The sequence below is a fragment of the Vombatus ursinus genome, unplaced genomic scaffold (genome assembly GCF_900497805.2).
Source record: "Vombatus ursinus unplaced genomic scaffold, bare-nosed wombat genome assembly UNPS02011369.1, whole genome shotgun sequence".
NCBI classification, from domain to species: domain Eukaryota; kingdom Metazoa; phylum Chordata; class Mammalia; order Diprotodontia; family Vombatidae; genus Vombatus; species Vombatus ursinus.
The window spans coordinates 6,611,384-6,629,515 of NW_020951147.1; the positions used below are offsets into that span (position 1 = coordinate 6,611,384).

Sequence of the window (18,132 nt, forward strand, 5' to 3'; positions counted from 1 at the left end):
CTCCTGACCTGTTGGGCCACATCTAAAGGGTGACTGCCCCCCCCTAGTGACCAGGGACCCTCCTTCCCACCCTACCCCAGGCCTCCAACTGTGCAGTGCCCCCCATCTCTTCTCTGTGCAGCTCTGCCCTCAGAGGAGGCATGCACAGACCCACTGAGACAAGGGCACACACGCACACACAACCAACATTGCCGATAAAAAAACCAATCAAGGCCACAGCAAGCCATAACCACGCCGACTGGCTTGTTTTATTTGGAGGTGATGGGGGCGTGGATTTAACAATGAGCAGGGGCAGCCGGGGCCCAAGAGAAAGAAGGGGCATCCCTCCCCTCCCCTGATACACCCACTGCCCCGAATAAAAAAACAAAACCAACTAAGGGGGAGGAGAGCAGCTGGGACAGCGATGGGGGAAGGGAGGCCATGGGCTCGAAGGGGCAGCAGTGAAGAGAGAGACCATGCATGTGCTGGGGGAGCCCCGAGGCAGCAGCGGCTGTACAAATGAGGCGAGGAAGTCTGTGTCTTCCACATATATATGTATGTATATATGTATAAATATATAGAGACAAGGTGTGGGTCTCTTCTTTCCCCTTCTCTGCTCCTGCCGCGGTCCCAGCTTCTCTTTCCACAGATAAGGGGGAAGGGACAGGGGCTCAACAAGTCATCACCGAATTGCAATAAGACCCACGTCCATCAGCTTCTGGATCTTCTGGGCAATTACAGGGTTCTTTAAGTGTCTAGAAAGAAGGATGAAGATGTAACTGCGCAGGAGCCTGGGCCCCAAAGCTTGCCCTGCCCACCCCCACTCCCCAAGGTCTGCATGGAGTCAGCGGCACCTCCGTCCCCCCTCCAGCATCCCCCTGGACTCCATTTAACCCCAATGTCGCCAACTCTTCCTAAGTAATAACCGGACTCTGTGCTAATCAGAAAGTGTCACCAAGCCCCAGTTGAAAGAGCAGGACCAGGCCTCTTCACCTGGGCTCCATCCATTTGTTGTCAAAAGAACTGCTTTCTTTTGTAACCTGACAAATTTTCTTTGATGCCTGTAAAGGCCTTTTAATCGAAACATTATTTTAATATTTTATTTTTTCCAATTACATGGAAAAACAATTTCTAACCTTCATTTCATTCAATTCTGAGTTCCAAATCCTCTCTCCTCCCTTATTGAGAAAGCTTGCAATTTGATAAAGGTTATGCATGTGCAGTCATGCAAAACATATTTCCATATTAGTCATGTTGCGAGACAGACCAAAGGGAAAAAAAACACAACAAAAACCAGTCTGCTTCAGTTTGCAGAATCCATCGGTTTACAGGCCCTTTTCTGAGAAGGGGTTGCTATGCCAGGGTTTACCAGACTGCCCTGGGGGTCCAGGCTGCACCACGGCTACAGCGCCGGGCACAGGCCAGCCTGGGAAGACCTCTAAGATGCAGACAAGTCCTTGTGTGAAGCATCCCCCACCCCCCAGCCCTCCATGGCCCCCCGGCCCCCCCAACTTACTCGCTCAGCGCCTGCGGGTCCTTCTGCATCTGCTCCAGGATGAGCCGCATGGCCGGGTCACTCATTATCTGCTGCACCTCGGGGTCGGCCATGGCTCGCCGCTTCACGTCCTCAGGGTTGTCGTGGCGGTTGTACTGGGACATGACACATCGCTGGTAGCCATCTGCTGCCTCCTACGCTCCCAGAAAGGGGACAGAAGGGCAGGCCATCAGCACTGGCTGGCTCATCCACCGGGCAGGCCCGAAGTAACAGGGGACGGGACAGGAGGAAAAGAGGAAAGAGGAAAAGAGATGCAGCAAGAGGCAGATGGCAACAGGGAGAGGCCGGGGCTCGCGAGTACCAGGGGCAGGCCACAACCTTACAGCTGGAGTCCAGGTCTAGAGCCTTCTGATAGACGTCCATAGCTTTCGTATAGTCCTTCATGGCTTCGAGAGCAGCTGCTTTCCGGGTGTACCCTTTGACTGTGGGTAGAATGAAGGCGGTTGAGGTGGGGCCAAAAGCCAGATCCTAAAGGAAGCCCCTCCAGATGCGAAGCTCCCTACGTGACGACTCTCCCTCGTGCCGTGCTGTGCCAGGGCTGGGGCATAAGCTGTCTCTAGCCTTGGCAGTTTATCTTTCAAGGGGAGTGAAGATACAACAAAGAAACAAGACAGGGACTGACCCGAGACCTCCCCCAAACGCAGCGGGAGCAGTACTCACTGAAGGTTGGCTCCAGCTGGATGCACTCCTCACAGTCCTGAAGGGAGAAGGCCAAGGTGAAGGTCAGGCCCAGCCTCACCACCCCTCCCAGGCCCTCCCAGTGTGGGTCACGCCAACTACACAACCTCACAGCCGTGGACTTCAGTCCCCACACCTGCCTCTAGGTCTGCCCCAGGTGACAGCGGTAGCTGTGGGGTCTCCCTGTCCTAGCTGGCAGGGTGGGCAAGGAAAAAGGCCAGTCCCCTCAGCAGAGAGGCAAGATGTTTGGCCTCGCCTGGTGCCTGTCGGCTTCCGTGGAGCCAGCAAAGAAAAGCAGCCTCCATGCTGCGTAACAGACAGGAAAGAGCGCGCTCTTCCAAGGTGTTTGTGGGGGCACTCGAGCATCCCGGGCACGTTTCAGATAAAGGGACACGACCGAGGATAACAGGCCTGCTCAGGCTACGTGTACGTGGGCCCCAAGGCATTAGATTGGGGCAGAAAAGGGAAGGTTTTGCTCCCGCTACGCGCTCCTCCCCGACCCCTGACCTTGAGCGCCAGCTGGAACTCCAGCAGCTTGGTGTAACAGGCTGCACGGTTGCTGTACAGCTTGGCATCCTTCGGGTTCCTTCTGATGGCTTCTGTATAATGCTTCATGGCCTGAGGGTAGTCCCCTGGGGGAGAGGGGACAACTTTAAGGCCTCTGCTGTGCACAGGGGGCAGAGCGCTGGCCAAGAAGACCCTGGCAGCTCCCCTCCCCACCACCATCCTCCGTTTCCTCCTCTGCCGCCTCCAGCCCCGCGTACCCTTCTGGAAACACTCGTTGCCTCTGTTCTTCTCCTCCAAGGCCAAGTCTGGGTTGATGTAAGCCAGCCTCTCCTGCTCCTTTAGGATTTTCTCAGCCTGAGGGAAGAAACCCAAGTGGGTGCTGGAACGAGAACCCTAAACCCTCCTGATAGCCAGTTGTGCTAACGAGGCAACAGTGAGCCCTGGCATTAAAGGTAGGCTGGTTAGGTTTGGTCTTTGTTACCGGTCCCCCAAACCTATGAGCAACACCATCTGATACTCCAACCAACTTCTGAATCTGCAAAATTATCAAACAAAATCTGACAGAGGGCAGAAAACCAAGCACGTTTTGCTGTAAAAGAATTTAGTACTGGCGTAACTGGAACCCGGAGACCGACTGTGCCACAGGTGAAGGCTGCATTTGAGGTCCCTGTCCACGGGGCATGAAAGCAAGGTCATTTGCTGTAGTTAATGCCCTCAGCATGTGCCAAGGGGTGACTCAGGTCCTCCCTAAGACCCATCCAGGGGCAGCTAGCTGGTGCAGTGGAGAGAGCTCTGGCCCTGGAGTCAGGGGGACAGACCTGAGTTCACATCTGGCCTCAGACACTTGACACTTACTAGCTATGTGACCCTGGGCAAGTTACTTAACCCCGAATGCCTCACCAAAAAACCCCCAAAGACCCACCCAGCTTCTACTTAGTTCTTTTTTGGGTAAAGCAGAATGGAGTGGGAAAGAAATCCTTCCACACAGACGCAAGTCAGGGAGAACACGGCGCCTTCCTGCCACTGACCTGCTGGCATTTCTTGAGAACGTCTGGGGTCCTGTGCTCGGCCAGAGACTTGTTGTAGAAGTGGATGGCTTCCTTGTATCTCTCCTCTTTGAAATATGAGTTGCCGATTCGGGCATAAGCTCTGGGAAGGGGAAGCATGGGGCAGCTCAGCTGACCTCCGACCCCTCAGAAGGCCTCCCCTCCCCCACGCCCAGTCTCCAGCCAGGGTTGGGGGGCACTCACTTTGCAATCTGCCGATAGTCCTCCCGATTCTCTCTCCCCACCTCGATGGCCTTCTCGCAGAGCTCTCGGCACCTGTCGTAGTCTCCCTGTTCGAAGTACACCGCTGCCAGGACAGAAGAGTCAGGCCGCGGCCGAGGCGGGCCCGCCCACCCGCCCTTCCTAGGGCCCTGCGCTCTTCCAGGCACTCACCTGCCTGATTGGTGATGTAGGTCATGTTCGTAGGGTCCAAGCCCTTGGCTCGGTCGTAATGCTTCAGGGCCGTGGCAAAGTCTTTCTTCTTGTAGGCATCATTCCCCAGCTCTTTTTCTTTCAGAGCCTGGAGGAGGGTGAAGAAGGAGGAAGGACAAACTAATGACCATGGAACGAGCAGAGCACGGCCCCCAAGGCAGCCCCCCACCCACCCACCACATAGATCCCATCGCGAACGCAGAGGGAGTGCAAAGTCGGCGCTCCTCACGCACCCTCCACTTAGTTTGGGACAAGGTTTTTATTTCTGGCTCTCGGCTGCTGGCCACCCACACTGCCACAGGATTCCGTTCAGCAGGGAACAATGACGGAGGGGGTGGTGGGAGGGCTCGGAAAAAGGACTCGAAGCCCCGGCAGGAGGGATCAGCTGCGCCTGGGGGGGCTGCCACCCCGGCTCTGAGGCACCCTGACACAGCCCACGTGCGGCCCTCGTGCTGGGCACTACGCTGGGGAGCAGCTGGTCAGCTGTTACTGCCAGCAGGGAACCGACGAGGTGTCCCGGCACACGCCGAGCGGGGAAGGCGCTGCTGTGAAGCACGAGACTGGTGTCACGCTCGCTCTCTGTGCCCAACACTGCTTGAGGTGAGTTTGAAAGGCAACAAGCAGAGAAGTCTTACAACTCTCCTCTCGACTGAGGCAGGGACCACGTCCCTGCCCAGTGGTCACACCCAATAGGGGCCGGACGCCAGTGACCACGGAGGGCTGCCGAGTGCCTCAGTGTGACCATCCTCACGAGGGACGGCCACCCCAGAAGTCCTCGAACGGCACCAAGCCATTCATGTGCTTTAAAGCAAACGAAAATGTCCCTTCTTGATAGGCCTGGGGGGCCCGCTCTGAAAACAGAGTCCTCTGCTACACACTCGTCACGGCTGCTGGCTGGGGAGGATGACGGTCAGGGAAGCCCATACCTGCTTTTTGTTCTCAGGGAGATCTTCCTCCATAGGCTCGGGCTTGGCCTCCTTCTTGGGGGGAGGGGGTGGCGGTGGGGACACCACCTCCTCCTCCTCGTCCATGCCGCCTAAATCCACACCGAGGAGCACGCTCAGTGTGGTCATAACACGGGGGTCCTGCAACTTCCTGGAATGTGGGCGATACAGAAGAGCGGCCGTGGGTGTCCCTCAATGACCCACAGCTCAGACCTCTCGCTGAGCCACGTCTGTGGTCAGAAGTCACCTCCCACTCCCAGGAGCCCCTGGTTCCTTCCATCCCCACAGAGAAACACGAGCTTTCAGATTAGTCTGAGGGAAGGCAGGGGCACGCCGGACAGAGCTGGCCTTGGGATCGGATCCTACATTTAACAACAGGCTAGAGGTATAACCACAGGCAAGTCCCTCAACCTTGCGCCCCCAGGAAGCTGGAAAGCTACAATTTAAAGGAGCTGCCAATCGCCTTCAGAAGAAACCAGTAAACTGGCTCCTCACCCTGACCAAAAACTAAAGGAAAAGAGAGTCTAAGAGGGCAAAAGCTTGGGCAGGGGGAAGTCGTCAGGGGTCTGATGGGCACCTCTCTCACTGGGGACACGTGAACTCTTGAGGGGGGAGATGGGGGGGGTCGATGCCCTCACTCACGTGCCCAAATCTGAGGGCTTGTTGCGAAGCTGCTCGATCAGCTCCTTGTAGCTGGGGTCATTTAGCAGGGCCCTCGTCCGAGGGTCATTCTCCAACTTCTGGTACAGGTGGGGGGTGTTGAAGGGGTTCATGAACTTCCTCTCTGCACCAGACACAATAACAAAGCCTGTCACTCTCTGCTACAAAGGGTCCCCCAGGGAAGCCTTGGATTCACGAGGACAAGGGGGAAGGGACGGCCTGTGACACCCACCGGCCAGCCGGGCCTCCATGTTCTGCAGCCCCTCCTTGAGCTGGGAGTTGCTGGCTTCATGCTTTAGACCCTCCTCGTAGGTCCGCTTAGCTTCTTCAAACCGGTTTAAGAATTCGAGCGCGGCCGCCTTCCGGGAGTAGCCCTGAAACATCGGAGGAGACTCTGGGTGAGAACACGGACGCCGCCTGTGGGGCTGGCAGCCACCGCCAGGGGGCCCTTCCCCAGCCCACCTTGCCCCACTCTGGCTTCAGGTCCACCGTCTTGCAGCCATCCTCGTAGGCCTTCTGGTAGTCGCCCTTCTTCGCGTACGCAGCAGAACGGTTGCTGTAGAGCACGTGGTTCTGGGGGTCCAGCTTGATGGCTTCCGAGTAGCACCTCAGGGCATCGTCGATGTTGCCGGCACTCAGGGCCTTGTTGCCCTTCTCTTTCAGCTCATTCACCTGAGAAAGGGATGAGGTAAAAGGCGACTCACCAGGGAGAAGTCCTCTGCCACCATTTCTTCACGCCCGCACGTGGGGGAACACTGGTTTTGAGCCACCACGCACAAGACCAATGCATGTGTCTGGAGCTTTTCTGGCCTTTCAGACAGAAACCTGCCGCCCCAATGGAGCTCCCCCTTCCCTGACGAGTTTAGAAAAATACACGGTCCTCAGTGTTTGCAGAATTGAACACATACACACCTCACCGAAGCCTTAGGACGATCCTGTCAGGTGCTACAGGCATGAATCCCACTTCACAGAGGACCAACGGCTTGTCTAGTCAGAGCTAAGCCTGAGGCTAGATTCACACCCAGATCAAGTCCAAAACACTTTCTATGACTCCACCTGAACCATAATCTAAAACGGACTGCCTCTTTCTATGCTAAAACACAGAAAGAGGACAGACAACAGCATACTGAAGCTCCCTCACAGCTGGAATAGCTTATTTTGTCTGAAAATCTTCCACTCCTCACTCAAACAACAGATCTAAAATGTTCAGGCACACAAATAAGCCGGAAAGTCAGACTGCTGTGGGATTGACCTATGGATTAACCTGAAGAAAAAGGGCAGTTTTGTTTTGTCACGTGTTTCCCAAGAGTCCAACAGAGGGATTAACTCTCTTGACTCCCTTGGGGCAGGAACTTGTTAGCAAAGAAAGCATGTAGACATGTCGTTCTGTTATGGTGACTCGGTTGGATTTCTGGAAAACTAGGAAAGGCTTCCTACTTCCGGAAGTGAAGAGATGCCATTTCCTTGGCATGGTTAGACCGTGTTCCTGGGTCTAATGAGAACCCTCCCCTCACTGAGAGGGTCATGAGTCATCCATAGGACAGGCAAACACTTTTCTCCTAAGTGGAGAAGGGATGGGGGAAAAAAAGGGGGAGCACCCTCAGATCACTGTGGGAGATTAAAATAAAACCTGCCCCCTGCTCAGTTTAATTCAGCCAAATCTATGACTCATTTTTTAATCTCCAGTTGAAGTAAACGCAGGAGGAACAAACATGAGGGAGAGCCCATGTTACCACTTCAGGACCTCCCTCACACCACCAGACAAGGGCCTTAAGAGGAAAAGCTGGTAGCTTCTCACACATGGGTGCTGAAGTACAGAACCTCCAACAAGTAAAGGGTCATCCCTGATTGAAAAAGAATCCCCCCATTTGTACTAATTATCTCACCCTTTAAAATGAAGAGTCTATATAAAGCTCAAACCCAGCCATCCGCATCCTTAGTATGAGCGCTACAAACAAGAATATTGCCAATTGCCACCTTTCCATTGGTATTTGGGCAGGCACAGGGGGGAGTGAATGGCATTTCTAACTTGGGGATTCTGAATTCTGATGGGGGAAGCAGGAGGGAGAATCCCCACTCAGCAGGTGAGTTTGGGCCAGTCAAGAAATAAAAAGAGCACGTTGGGGTGTGGGTGATTACCCAATGGGATCACAGAGGGCAGCTCAAGTGGAACAGTCTGACTGGGCTTGTAATGCCAACGTAATGCAACTTAAAAGATGGGATCCTCAAGATTCAAGTACCCCTCCCCCTAATGGTGCAGCTCGTGGTGTGCACATGTTTCTTACAGCTCACAGAGGCTCATAATCACAAAATGAGTGAGGGGATTATTCAAGGGTAATGAAAGAGCCAGACAACACACGAACCTACAAGGCACTGAGGATGAGGCTGTTCTCAAACCTGGGATCAAGAGAAAGGGCACACTAGGAAGGCCTGGACTCTACCCAAGTGGGTCAACTGGACAAATCCCTTTCTCAGCCTCAGTTTCCTCATCTGTAAAACGAGTGTAGGTGGGTGAGGAACACCAGGTGATATCTAAATGCTAGCAATCTACGGTTCCAAGATGAGGTTTGCAGATCACTGTACTTGAGGCTAGTTTCCCCACAGATGGACAGTTGTCGCTTCTTAACTCCTACTGGCCTCCTCTGTCCTCGACGGAACCTCATGGAGGGAGGGCCCCTCCAACGTTACTGCTTTTTCTTCCCTCCAAGTCTCTTTCTGAACTCAGAGTTTTCCTCCTGGGCCGGCTCAGCGCGTGAGAGTGAGCCAGAAGGCCGAGCGGCGATGCCCCTATAATAACAGACGAGCTCTCGGCTTTCTCCTCCTAGAGACAGACCGGCTAGCTTCGCTCCCCAGGTCACCGAGAGCCACCAGCCTCCAACTGTGACCCGGCCTGGCCCAAAGCCACCGACAGCGGTGCAGTCTGTGAGCGAAGGAACCGGAAACTTAACCCAGGCTCATCCTTTTGATTTTGCTGTCACCGTACCTTTGATGAACACTGAAACTCAGAGAGCAGAGCTCAGAGGAAATGGAGGGGAGAGCCATGAAGTTGGAAAGAAGAGGCTGGTTTAGGAATGGTTCTGAATCCAAGGCCAGGACACTCCCCAGCCCCTCTTTCTGGTGCCCCTGCATTGATTCCTTAGGGGGTGATCTCCTGGGCAGGGCAGGGCTCCCTCCACCTCACCTTCCCCAGGTGCCAACTTTTTGGGCCCCTTGTCTCTCGAAACAATCCCCCCTCAAAGCCTCTGAGCCCCCACCCCAGAAAACAAGCCCCTGGACCAAGTCTCAGGAAACACGGGTTTGCTGAAGATTTAAAGCCCCAGAAAGACGTGGCTACTACACCCCCCCTTCCCTAGCACCTCCATCAAGAAGCCCCCCCAGGCACAGAAAAGGGGCATTTCTGGTTAACTCGGGGCCCCCCAGCCCCTCATTAACTTCACTCTGCCCCCACTGACTTCAAACCTCCCCCGCCCTTAGCTCCATCACAATCTCAGCCCCCAGTTTCTCCTGTTTACCCCCCCCACCGTGGACCCCCCTCCCCTCCATCCCAGCCAGCCCAGGAGCCCCATGCGGGCCTGCCCCCTCCTCGGACCCATTTCCCGCCCCCGCCTCTGACCCCCCACTTACTTCCTGTCTCTCTTCCCCGGCTCCTCAGGGACCTCGGGCGTCCCCCCCAAACCTCACAGGCCTCTCTCTGCCCCGCGGGGCCCAAGGACCGCTTCCCCAGCCCCCATGAGACTCACCTTTCCTCCAGACCCTGCCCCTCCCCCCTCACAGCCCCCCCCATGCCAGACCTTGCCCCTCCCCCTCACAGCCGCCCCCTTCCTCCTTCCCGGGTCCCGTCCCCCTCCCCTCAGATCCAATCTGCCCTCGGAGCCCCAATAACCGCCCTCTGCCCCCGGTCCGACCCGACCCCGCCGCCCCCCCCCGGGCCCCCGGGGCCCCCCCCCCCCCCCCCCCACCCCCGGCTCACCCGCCTCCCTTGCTCGCCCGCCGGCTGCCGGCCGCTCCTCACCTGCTCCATGGCCCGGGCCGGAGCCGAGGCAGCCGCGAATCCGTCCGCCCGCCCGCCCGCTCGCGCCCAGCTCCCAGCCGCACGCGCCGCCTTCTGGAACCTACTAGAAGCTGCCGGGACTCCCGGCTCCCGCCCCTTCGTAGCCGCCCCATTGGTGGAGTCTTTCCTCTGAGCCCCTCCTCCCCTTGTTCCGAGAGGCTGACTCCCCTGCCACTCATAAGCACCTCCCTTTCATTGGGCGGCGGACGGCGATTCGCTCTGCCCTTAGCCTTTTCTTCCTCGCCATTGGGCGTTCCTTGGCACGGCCCGCCCCGGAGCCTGCTTGACGACTGGGCGAGGGGCGGCCTTCTGCCATGTTCATTGGTTGGTGGGAGCGCCGGTCTGGTTGGCGCTGGCCGCACCCATTGGTCCAGTTCCTTCTGGAAATTTCCACCTTTCCCATTGGGCTGACGAGCACGATGACGCCAGAGCCATCGATGAGGAGCGATTCTATTGGGCACAGGGTCTCCAAGCGCTTCTGTGTGATAGGTCGCCCTTGCTGCCGCTCGAGCAGACTGTTGCCGCGGCCTTGGCCCTTCCCCCGCTCCCTTAACTCGCGGAGGGGTGCCTAGGCTGTGTCAGGCGGGCCGCGCTCGCTTCCGGCAGCCCTGGGGCTACCCTGGGATATAAGCACGAGCGTCTACCTGATGCACTTTGTCCTCTCAAACTGGGACCTGGGCCAGGGGTCCCTGGGGGTGGGACGGGCCTCGGTTTTCCTATCTGTGAAATGGGTTGCGGGATCTCCACTCCTCCAGAATGTGGTGCGGCTTGACTGAGAGTTCTGTACTGGAGGTGGAGTGCAGGGGAAAGATCTAACTTCACCTTCGACTGCCTCAGTTTCCCTCAGCTATAAAATGGGAATCGTAATAGCACCTACCTGGCATCCATAATAATTAAGCACAGTACTTGGTACTTGGTACACAGTAGGCGCTTAACAAATGCTTATTTCTTTCCTATTTGGAGCAACTGGCTATTTCTGTCTCAAGCCTGTTTCCCATCTGTAAGATAGGAAGATAGCTACGTCAGGGCTGCTGAGTGGGACCCGCTGAGCCTCAGTTTGCCCGTTCATAAAATGGGAAGGATAGCAGCCCCTGCCTCTGATGAGGATGGGAGCTAGACCCCAAAAAGGAAAAACCCCCGGACTTTGGAACTTGGCCAAATCTCTGGCGTTTGCCGGAGGCTACAGTCCCATCAACTGGCCTTTCATTGTGGCTCACCAAATCTCCCAATTCTGTTACCCTTAACCTAGCCTAGCCCTCCATTGTCTTACCTCCCTAGGGGCCCGGGCCACTTCCCACCCTTAATCCTGTCTGGGCTCTAGTCTCCCTGGGCCTCTGGATCCAGGTCCCTGGCCTTCTATTACCTCTTAGGCTACTTGGCCCCTCCTAGATCCCTCCCACGGTCTTTCTGTATGTAAGGTCCATCTTGTCTCCCTTAAACTGCTCAGATTCCTAAAATCTAGCCAATGCTTTGAAGGCTCTTAGATTCCTCAAGAGTCTGGCCAATATGGCGGATCTTTAATACACCTTGTCTTTGGCTGAAAGAAGGCCTGGGTCGAATTCTTTCGGGCTGGACCCTCGTGTCGTGATCTTGGGGTCCCAGCACCCCTAAACCTCTAGACCTCATCACATCAGGGGTGCTGAGTGGGATACTCTGAGCTAAGCTTTCTAAGCACTCAAGCTTTACGTGGATGTGAGCTAGGTCACTGACCTCCGCACAGAGGGGATGAGGGTGCCCAAAGATTGATTAGCAGGTGTTTTGGGGAGGAGGAGGTGAGGATGGGTGCAGACTAAGAGATGGAAAGGGGCCTTCCAAGTCACTTAGGCCGTCCCCCTCATATTACAGATGAGGAAACTGAGGCTGGGAGAAGTAGCCAGATCTGCCCGAGGACACCCAGGTAGTGAAAGGAGCACAGCTGAGGTTTCAGTCCAGCTCTCTTTCTAGGGTTTCACACACTGCCCCAAGATCTGAGTTCGAATCCTGAAGCCACCAATGATCAAATAACTCGGCAGTCACGGCCTGGGTTCCCTTACTTGTCAAACAGAGATAACAACATTTGCACCATCAAATAACAGGGTCCACGAGGAGCTTTTGCTGATTTGAGGGTCCTCAAATCTGATTCTGACCAAGGGTTCTTAACCTCTTTTGTGTCCTGGACCCCTGGGAAAACCTGGAGATCCCTTCGCAGAATCAGGTTTTTAAATGCATCAGAGCAAATACATAGGATGGCAAAGGAGACCAGCTATGTTGGAATAAAGTGATCAAAATATTAGCAAGCATGGGGCCCAGGGCCCTGACCCCTGACCCCAGACCCCACACAGAGTTGTATGCATATAGTACTACATGTTATGTATAACATTGCTAACAGAATAGAATTGTATGATATATACACAGAGTAGCCAACCTGTATGAGTGGAAGAGCCTTCCGCACCAGGAGGTCCCTGTATGAGTAAAATAACATGACCATTTATTATTTTTTCTGGGTAATTAATAATCATTTTATCAATTATGGCTATTTGATAACTAATAATAGTCATTCGACTGTCTTGCCTAAACCAAAGTTTGACTATTTATTATTAAATATGGAATAATTGCAAAGCCTGGCCCACAGTAGGCACTCTATAAATGCTGGCTATCATTACTATCGTGAAGTTGCCTACGTAAGGGCACAGCTTCAATGCTTTTTCTCTGGGGTGCTTTATAAAACACTCCGGTAACAAGGTAAGGGAGATGGAATACATCTATGTAGTCTATATGATACAGCCTTGGTGCTGATTGAGCAATATAACAATCCCTCATTTTCCTGGGAGCCCCCGCCCTCAGGGATCTTACATTCTCCTGGGGAAGATCACTTGTACATAAATAAATGAACACAAAATGAAGGTATATACAGGGTTAATCAGCAGCGGTGGGGGCGGGGAAGTGGTGGGGAGGGAGCAGAAAGGGCCTCGCATAGAAGGTGCCGCTTGAGCAGTTTTGAAGAAAGCAATGGATTTTAAGAGGTGGAGATGAGGAGGGATGGCATCCCAGGCAGGGGGTACAGCCAAGGGGTACAGGTAAAGACAGGAGGTGGGAGATTATTGTGTAAGAGAACAGCAAGAAAGCTGGACCATACTGTATGGGAAAGGAAATACCACTTAATCAGGTGGGAAAGCTAGCTTGGACAAGATGACTGAGTTCCCTTCCAGCTCTGAGGTCCTGTGATCCCCCTCCCTCAGAAGAGTCAGACCCAGCTACAACTCACTCATCTGTAGGCTCCTAACTGGCCTCCCTGCCTCCAGTCTCTCCTCTCTCTCCAATCCATCCTTCACACAGCAGACTGTGCTCTGCATACAGTAGGAGCTTCATAAATGCTTGTTGCTTGACAGGCTGACTGAGCCATTCCCTGCATACTTTCCAGGAAGCTTGGGAAGTTTGGGACCCATCTCTCAGACTGGAAGGTAAAGAAATTCACCCTGAATTTTCTCCTCCTCTAGGAGCTGAGCAGCCACCAGGCCCTAAGGGAAGGACGGTTTTTTCCTTGACATGTCTCACACCATCTGAGCCTTTCATTCAAAGCTGCCCTTGGAGGAGCCATCCCAGAGACTCAGGGGTGTCAGTAATGTGGTCAATCTCTATTGAAATTTCAGTTCTCTACCGTCCGTTCCCCGGGTCTCCACCCACCCTGGTCGTCATGGGCACAGACCCAGCCTGGGGGCTCTTCTGCCCCTCTCTGTCACCTCCCTGGTCCATCTCAACCTTGACGCTGCCAGCCTAGTACAGGGACAAAAGACCGGTGATTTAAGATGATTCCTGGATGCTCTGCTTAGCATTCGAAGGCCTTGATAGCTGGCCCCCTCCTCCTCTTCAGGTCCCTTCCACCTCCCTCCCCACAAGTGCTCCTTGGTCCAGTGACCCAGGCCTCGGGGCTGTCCCTCCCGCTTCTCTCTCCTGGCATCCTCTCCAGCCTGGAACACTGTCCCTCTTTCACTCCCACTACTCACCTCGCCAGCTTTCGTAAGGCCCAAGTAAAAACCCCACCTTCCACAGGAAGCCTGATCCAAGCTCTCCTTATTCCTGTGCCTTCCCTCTGTTAATTATTTCCAAGGTATCCTGGTTTAGGCTTGCCTTGGATATATTTGTTTGCATGTAATCTCACTAGATTGTAAACTCCTTGAGGGCAGGGACTGTGCTTAGCCTCTTTTTGTATTTCCAGTGCTTAGCACAATGCCTGGCACTTAGTAGGTGATTAATAAATGTTTACTGAATTGAATGACTTATTAACAATGCCTGGTGCATAGTAGGTCCTTAATAAATGCTTGTTCCCTTCCCTTTTATTAAACCTGATTCATCACGACATTACGAGGACGACGGCTTTCTTGACTTGCTCCTGAACTGGATTTAAGTGAGGGGTAATGGAGGACTTTGAACTGGAAGGCCCTCAGAGGCCATCTAGGCCAAGCCATTAGACAGAGGAGGAAATTGATGCTTAGAGAGGGTAAGAACTTGCCTTGTGTCCCCCAGGCAGTAAGTGGAAAAGGCAGAATTAGAACTCAGGTCTTGTGACTACATCTACAGCACCAGGCTGCCTTCCCTTGTAAACAACCCTGAAGATCTACGTCAAGTCCTCTGCAGCCTTCAAATGCTCCTGGACCAACTGAGTCACATGGGCCAGTGGAGAGAATGCAGGCTTTGGGAGTCGGGACCCTCTGGGTTTCAATTCTCCTCCCCTTCCATTTAGTCTCAGCTAATACCCCCTTTCTACAGGAAGACCCTTCTGCTTCTCCTCAATTCTAGATCCCCCCCCCCACCATTATCTCCCTCAAATCCTGTCTCTAGCCTGTCTGTCAGCCTCTGGAGGGCAGGACCGGTTCCTCCAGGGCTTGGCCCAGTAGCTGGCACATAGTAGGTGCTTTAAGATGCTTGACTGCCTATGTGACCTTGGGGCAGTTCTCTCCCTGGGCCTCAGTGTCACCCCTGGTTAAAAGTGATTTCTGAGATCTCCTTTAGGTGATGGACTTTGGTCCCCTGCTTTGCAAACTCTAACGTGTTATATAAGTCATTTTTTAAAATTTGTGCCCCAGAAGGAAGCGTGCCAGGACAGGGCTGGCTGATCACCAAATCTGAGGCCCCGTCAGGACGGGTCGTGTCCTGGCTACCCCAGTGTGATTCTGGCGGCAGAGCTGGCTGCTCCTGGCTGGTGGCCAGTAAAGAGCCAAGGGCGGCTGGGGGGGCGGAGCCGGCAGGGGCAGACAGCTATTTCTAGCCTGAGTTTGGATTCCAGCAACAGGTGATGGGGCCGGGTCAAGCACGTGGGCCCCCGACTGAATGGCTAAATCGAGCATTCCCTGGTGTCCTGGGAAACTGGAGACAGGACATGAGGGCAGGGGGGCGGAGGGGAGGGCTGGGACTCAGGATGCTGGGAGATGTAGTCCTGATTTGTTGGGGGACACAGTGAAAGAGAGAGAGACAGAGAGAGAGAGACAGAAAGACAGAGAGAGAGAGAGACAGAGAGGGTGTGTGTGTGTGTGTGTGTGTGTGTGTGTGCGTGTGTGTGTGTACACAGATATTTCAGATGAACCAAACCGCCTTCTGTCAGCAGCCGTCTGGCAAACCTTAAAATATCTGCCTTGATGATAAATCTCTCTTGTTATTCATGCCCACTACACCTAGAGCTCACTCCAGTTCCAGGCATTCTGAGGTCAGGGAGCCCTCTACCATTATAATATCATGAGACAAGAATCGTAACATAAGCCATCATCCAAGAAAGACGGGACGAGAAAAAAGACGGGCAGTCCCGGACATCCGGGGAACGTGTATGGCAGCCCAGAGGTCTCCAGAGAGCACGGAAGGCCTCCATGCCCTTGGATGGACCCTCTGTGGGGCTGCCGCCTGCATGGGGAGGAGTGCCCATAGCCCTCAGACCAGAAGCCTGCTGGACCATTGGGGCACACCATGACCAGGACACCTCAGCCTCAGATTTGCCAATTGCTTTCTCATAGGATTGAGGATTTAGAGTTGGAAGGGCCTTTGGAGACCTTCCCCTCCAACCCCTCATTTTACAGATCAGAAAGCTGAGACACAGAGTAGGGAAATTGATTTTCCCAGCATCATAGGACTAGTAAGTATTGGAGGCTGGGCTTCCTGCCTCCAGCTCTGTTGTTCTATTCGGAGTTTCTGTGCACCCACACCTTCTGCTTAGACCTGCCCTGAACTTGTGGGAACCTTCGGAGTGTGGTATGACTCTGGCTCCACATTGGACCTGGGTTCAAATCCAGATGTAGCCATTTCATCTGAGTCACCTTGGACAAGTCTCCTACCCTTCCTCCTGGTAGGTTACATGAGATAACGACCTGAGTCAGAAGTTAGTTTAGACTCTACCAGATACAGAGCCCAGGCCCAGCCGTCTCAGCCCAAGGGGTTCGGCTCATACGTCCCGCTGGGATTTCTGCTGTCCCTGCCCTTTTCTTGCTGGGATGCTGCAAGGACTATGGGAAGGTGTACCTCTGTGGGTTTGGGGTGGGCCACCCAACCTGACATACCGGTTCTGGCTACCACAGGCCCACAGGTCCCAGCCTCCCTGGCCTGAATTCTGAGCAGATGCAGGGCTGGGCAAAGGCAAACAAATAAACAAACGCAGCTAAGGTGTGTCCTCCCACCTGGGACAAGCAACCAGGGCAACCGGGTATGGCACCCCAGCTCCAGGGACCTTGGGGGAGTCACCGCTCCTCTGGGCTTATTTGTCCTCCTGAGGAATGGATCATATAGACCAGGAGCTAGACGGGCTGTCTAGCCCAGGTCTCAAACTCATGGTGCTATTTTCTAGTAAAGATAACTCATGACTGTCTGTCCTATCAACTTGTCTGTCGCATTTGTCTCTAGCAATTTGTCTATTCTGTCATCGATATCTATCTATCTACCTGGGTGGTGCTGTGGATGGAGTGCAAGGTCTGGAGTCAGGAGGACTTGAGTTCAAATCCTGCCTCAAGCACTTCCTGGGCAGTGACCCTGGGCAAGTCACTTAACCCTGTTTGCCTCAGTTTCCTCATCTGGACAAGGAAATGGCAAACCACTCCAGTATCGTTGCCAAGAAAACCCCAAATGGAGTCACGGACTGAACGTCTATCTGTCTGTCTATCCTTCCTCAGCCCATCAGTCCTCACAGCTTGGTGATATGAAGAACGCTCACTTCCACTGTCGTTAGAATGTCAGCCTTGTGAGGTCAGAACAAGTGTTTCTTTTGCATCTGTACCTCCCGGGCCGCCAGCTGGATTCATAACTCCTGCAGCTCAGGCAGCCTGCCTTTGCATTGGTCATGCCCCCAGGTCAGCCATATTCATCCTCCGCCTCCCGGCTTCTTTCAGGACTCAGCTGCGCTCCCCCCTTCCTCCATCTGCTCGTGCTAGCTCTCTAAATCTAGTTATTTCCATGTTGTTTTCCCCGCCTTAGGCTGGGAGCTCCGTGAGGGCAGGGGCTGTTTTTGCCTTCTTTCTATCTCCAGGGTTTAGCACTGGGCCTGGAACCCAGGAAGGGCTTAACAAATGCTTGTTTCGGGAGAACTGCTCCCAGTCTCCTACCCTGAGTTACAGAGCTAGTAGATTTCAGAATCCAGGTCTTCCTCACTTCTCAGTCTGGTGACTTGCCTGTCCCACGTCACAGAAGAGAAAACTGGGGCTCAGAGATCAGATACGTCTTGTCCAATATCACGGCTTCCGTGTTTTCTAGAACCCAGACTTGTCTCCAAACCCCAGCCTCTGTGCCTGCTACTGACCATGGCCCGTGGAGCTGGGTTATTGGAGCTGTGAAGCCGTCCAGCCAAGCTGCCATCAAACTGCCCCAAATGTGTGTGCCCTTTAATCCAGCACTACCAGCGCCTGGCCTATACCTCAAAGAGATTAAAAAAGAGAGAGAGAAAGGAGTCCAGTGCCCAAAACCATTTATAGCTGCTTTTTTTCCCCTTAGTAACCAACAGAGGGTGTCCTTATTAACTCAACAAATTGTGGTCTGGGAATGCAAAGGAATGTTACGTGCTATAAGTGACTCAGTGGACGTTTTCAGGGAGACCTCTGAGGACTGATGCACAGCCAAGGGACAAGCAGGGGCAGTATTTATGCAGTGATTACCACCTTTTAGAGAGAAGGGCTTAGAAGGGTTTGCAGTGACCAGCCGGACGTCCGGGAGACCCGAGGCCGCTCCCCTGAGGACAGGGAGGCAGGACGAGACCCACATTTGGGGGGGCACGGCCAGCTTGGCTTGGTTGGGGCGCGTGTTGGTGCATGCATGCACGCACGTGGGGGCTTG

General features: G+C 54.2%; 1 protein-coding gene across 1 annotated transcript; it reads right to left on the reverse strand.

The window, feature by feature from the left end:
- Positions 1-221: 221 nt before the first annotated feature.
- STIP1 (stress induced phosphoprotein 1) lies at positions 222-9,881 on the reverse strand. Its single transcript, XM_027855992.1, has 14 exons — positions 9,814-9,881; positions 6,264-6,473; positions 6,034-6,175; positions 5,784-5,925; positions 5,124-5,292; positions 4,159-4,285; positions 3,970-4,072; positions 3,748-3,868; positions 2,977-3,073; positions 2,720-2,844; positions 2,195-2,231; positions 1,853-1,956; positions 1,496-1,668; positions 222-734 (listed from the first exon to the last, which is right to left on the reverse strand). The coding sequence occupies exons 1-14, from the start codon at positions 9,820-9,822 to the stop codon at positions 662-664; spliced, it is 1,632 nt and encodes a 543-aa protein (XP_027711793.1). The 5' UTR covers positions 9,823-9,881; the 3' UTR covers positions 222-661.
- Positions 9,882-18,132: the final 8,251 nt, after the last annotated feature.

What these genes read in the sequence shown, in the direction of transcription:
- STIP1 (XM_027855992.1), bottom strand. An exon ending in GACTATCGGCAGATTGCAAA is followed by an intron (nt 3,869 to 3,969) that starts GTGAGTGCCCCC and finishes TCCCCTTCCCAG; the next exon opens with AGCTTATGCCCGAATCGGCA. An exon ending in CCAGCTGGAGCCAACCTTCA is followed by an intron (nt 1,957 to 2,194) that starts GTGAGTACTGCT and finishes TTCTACCCACAG; the next exon opens with TCAAAGGGTACACCCGGAAA.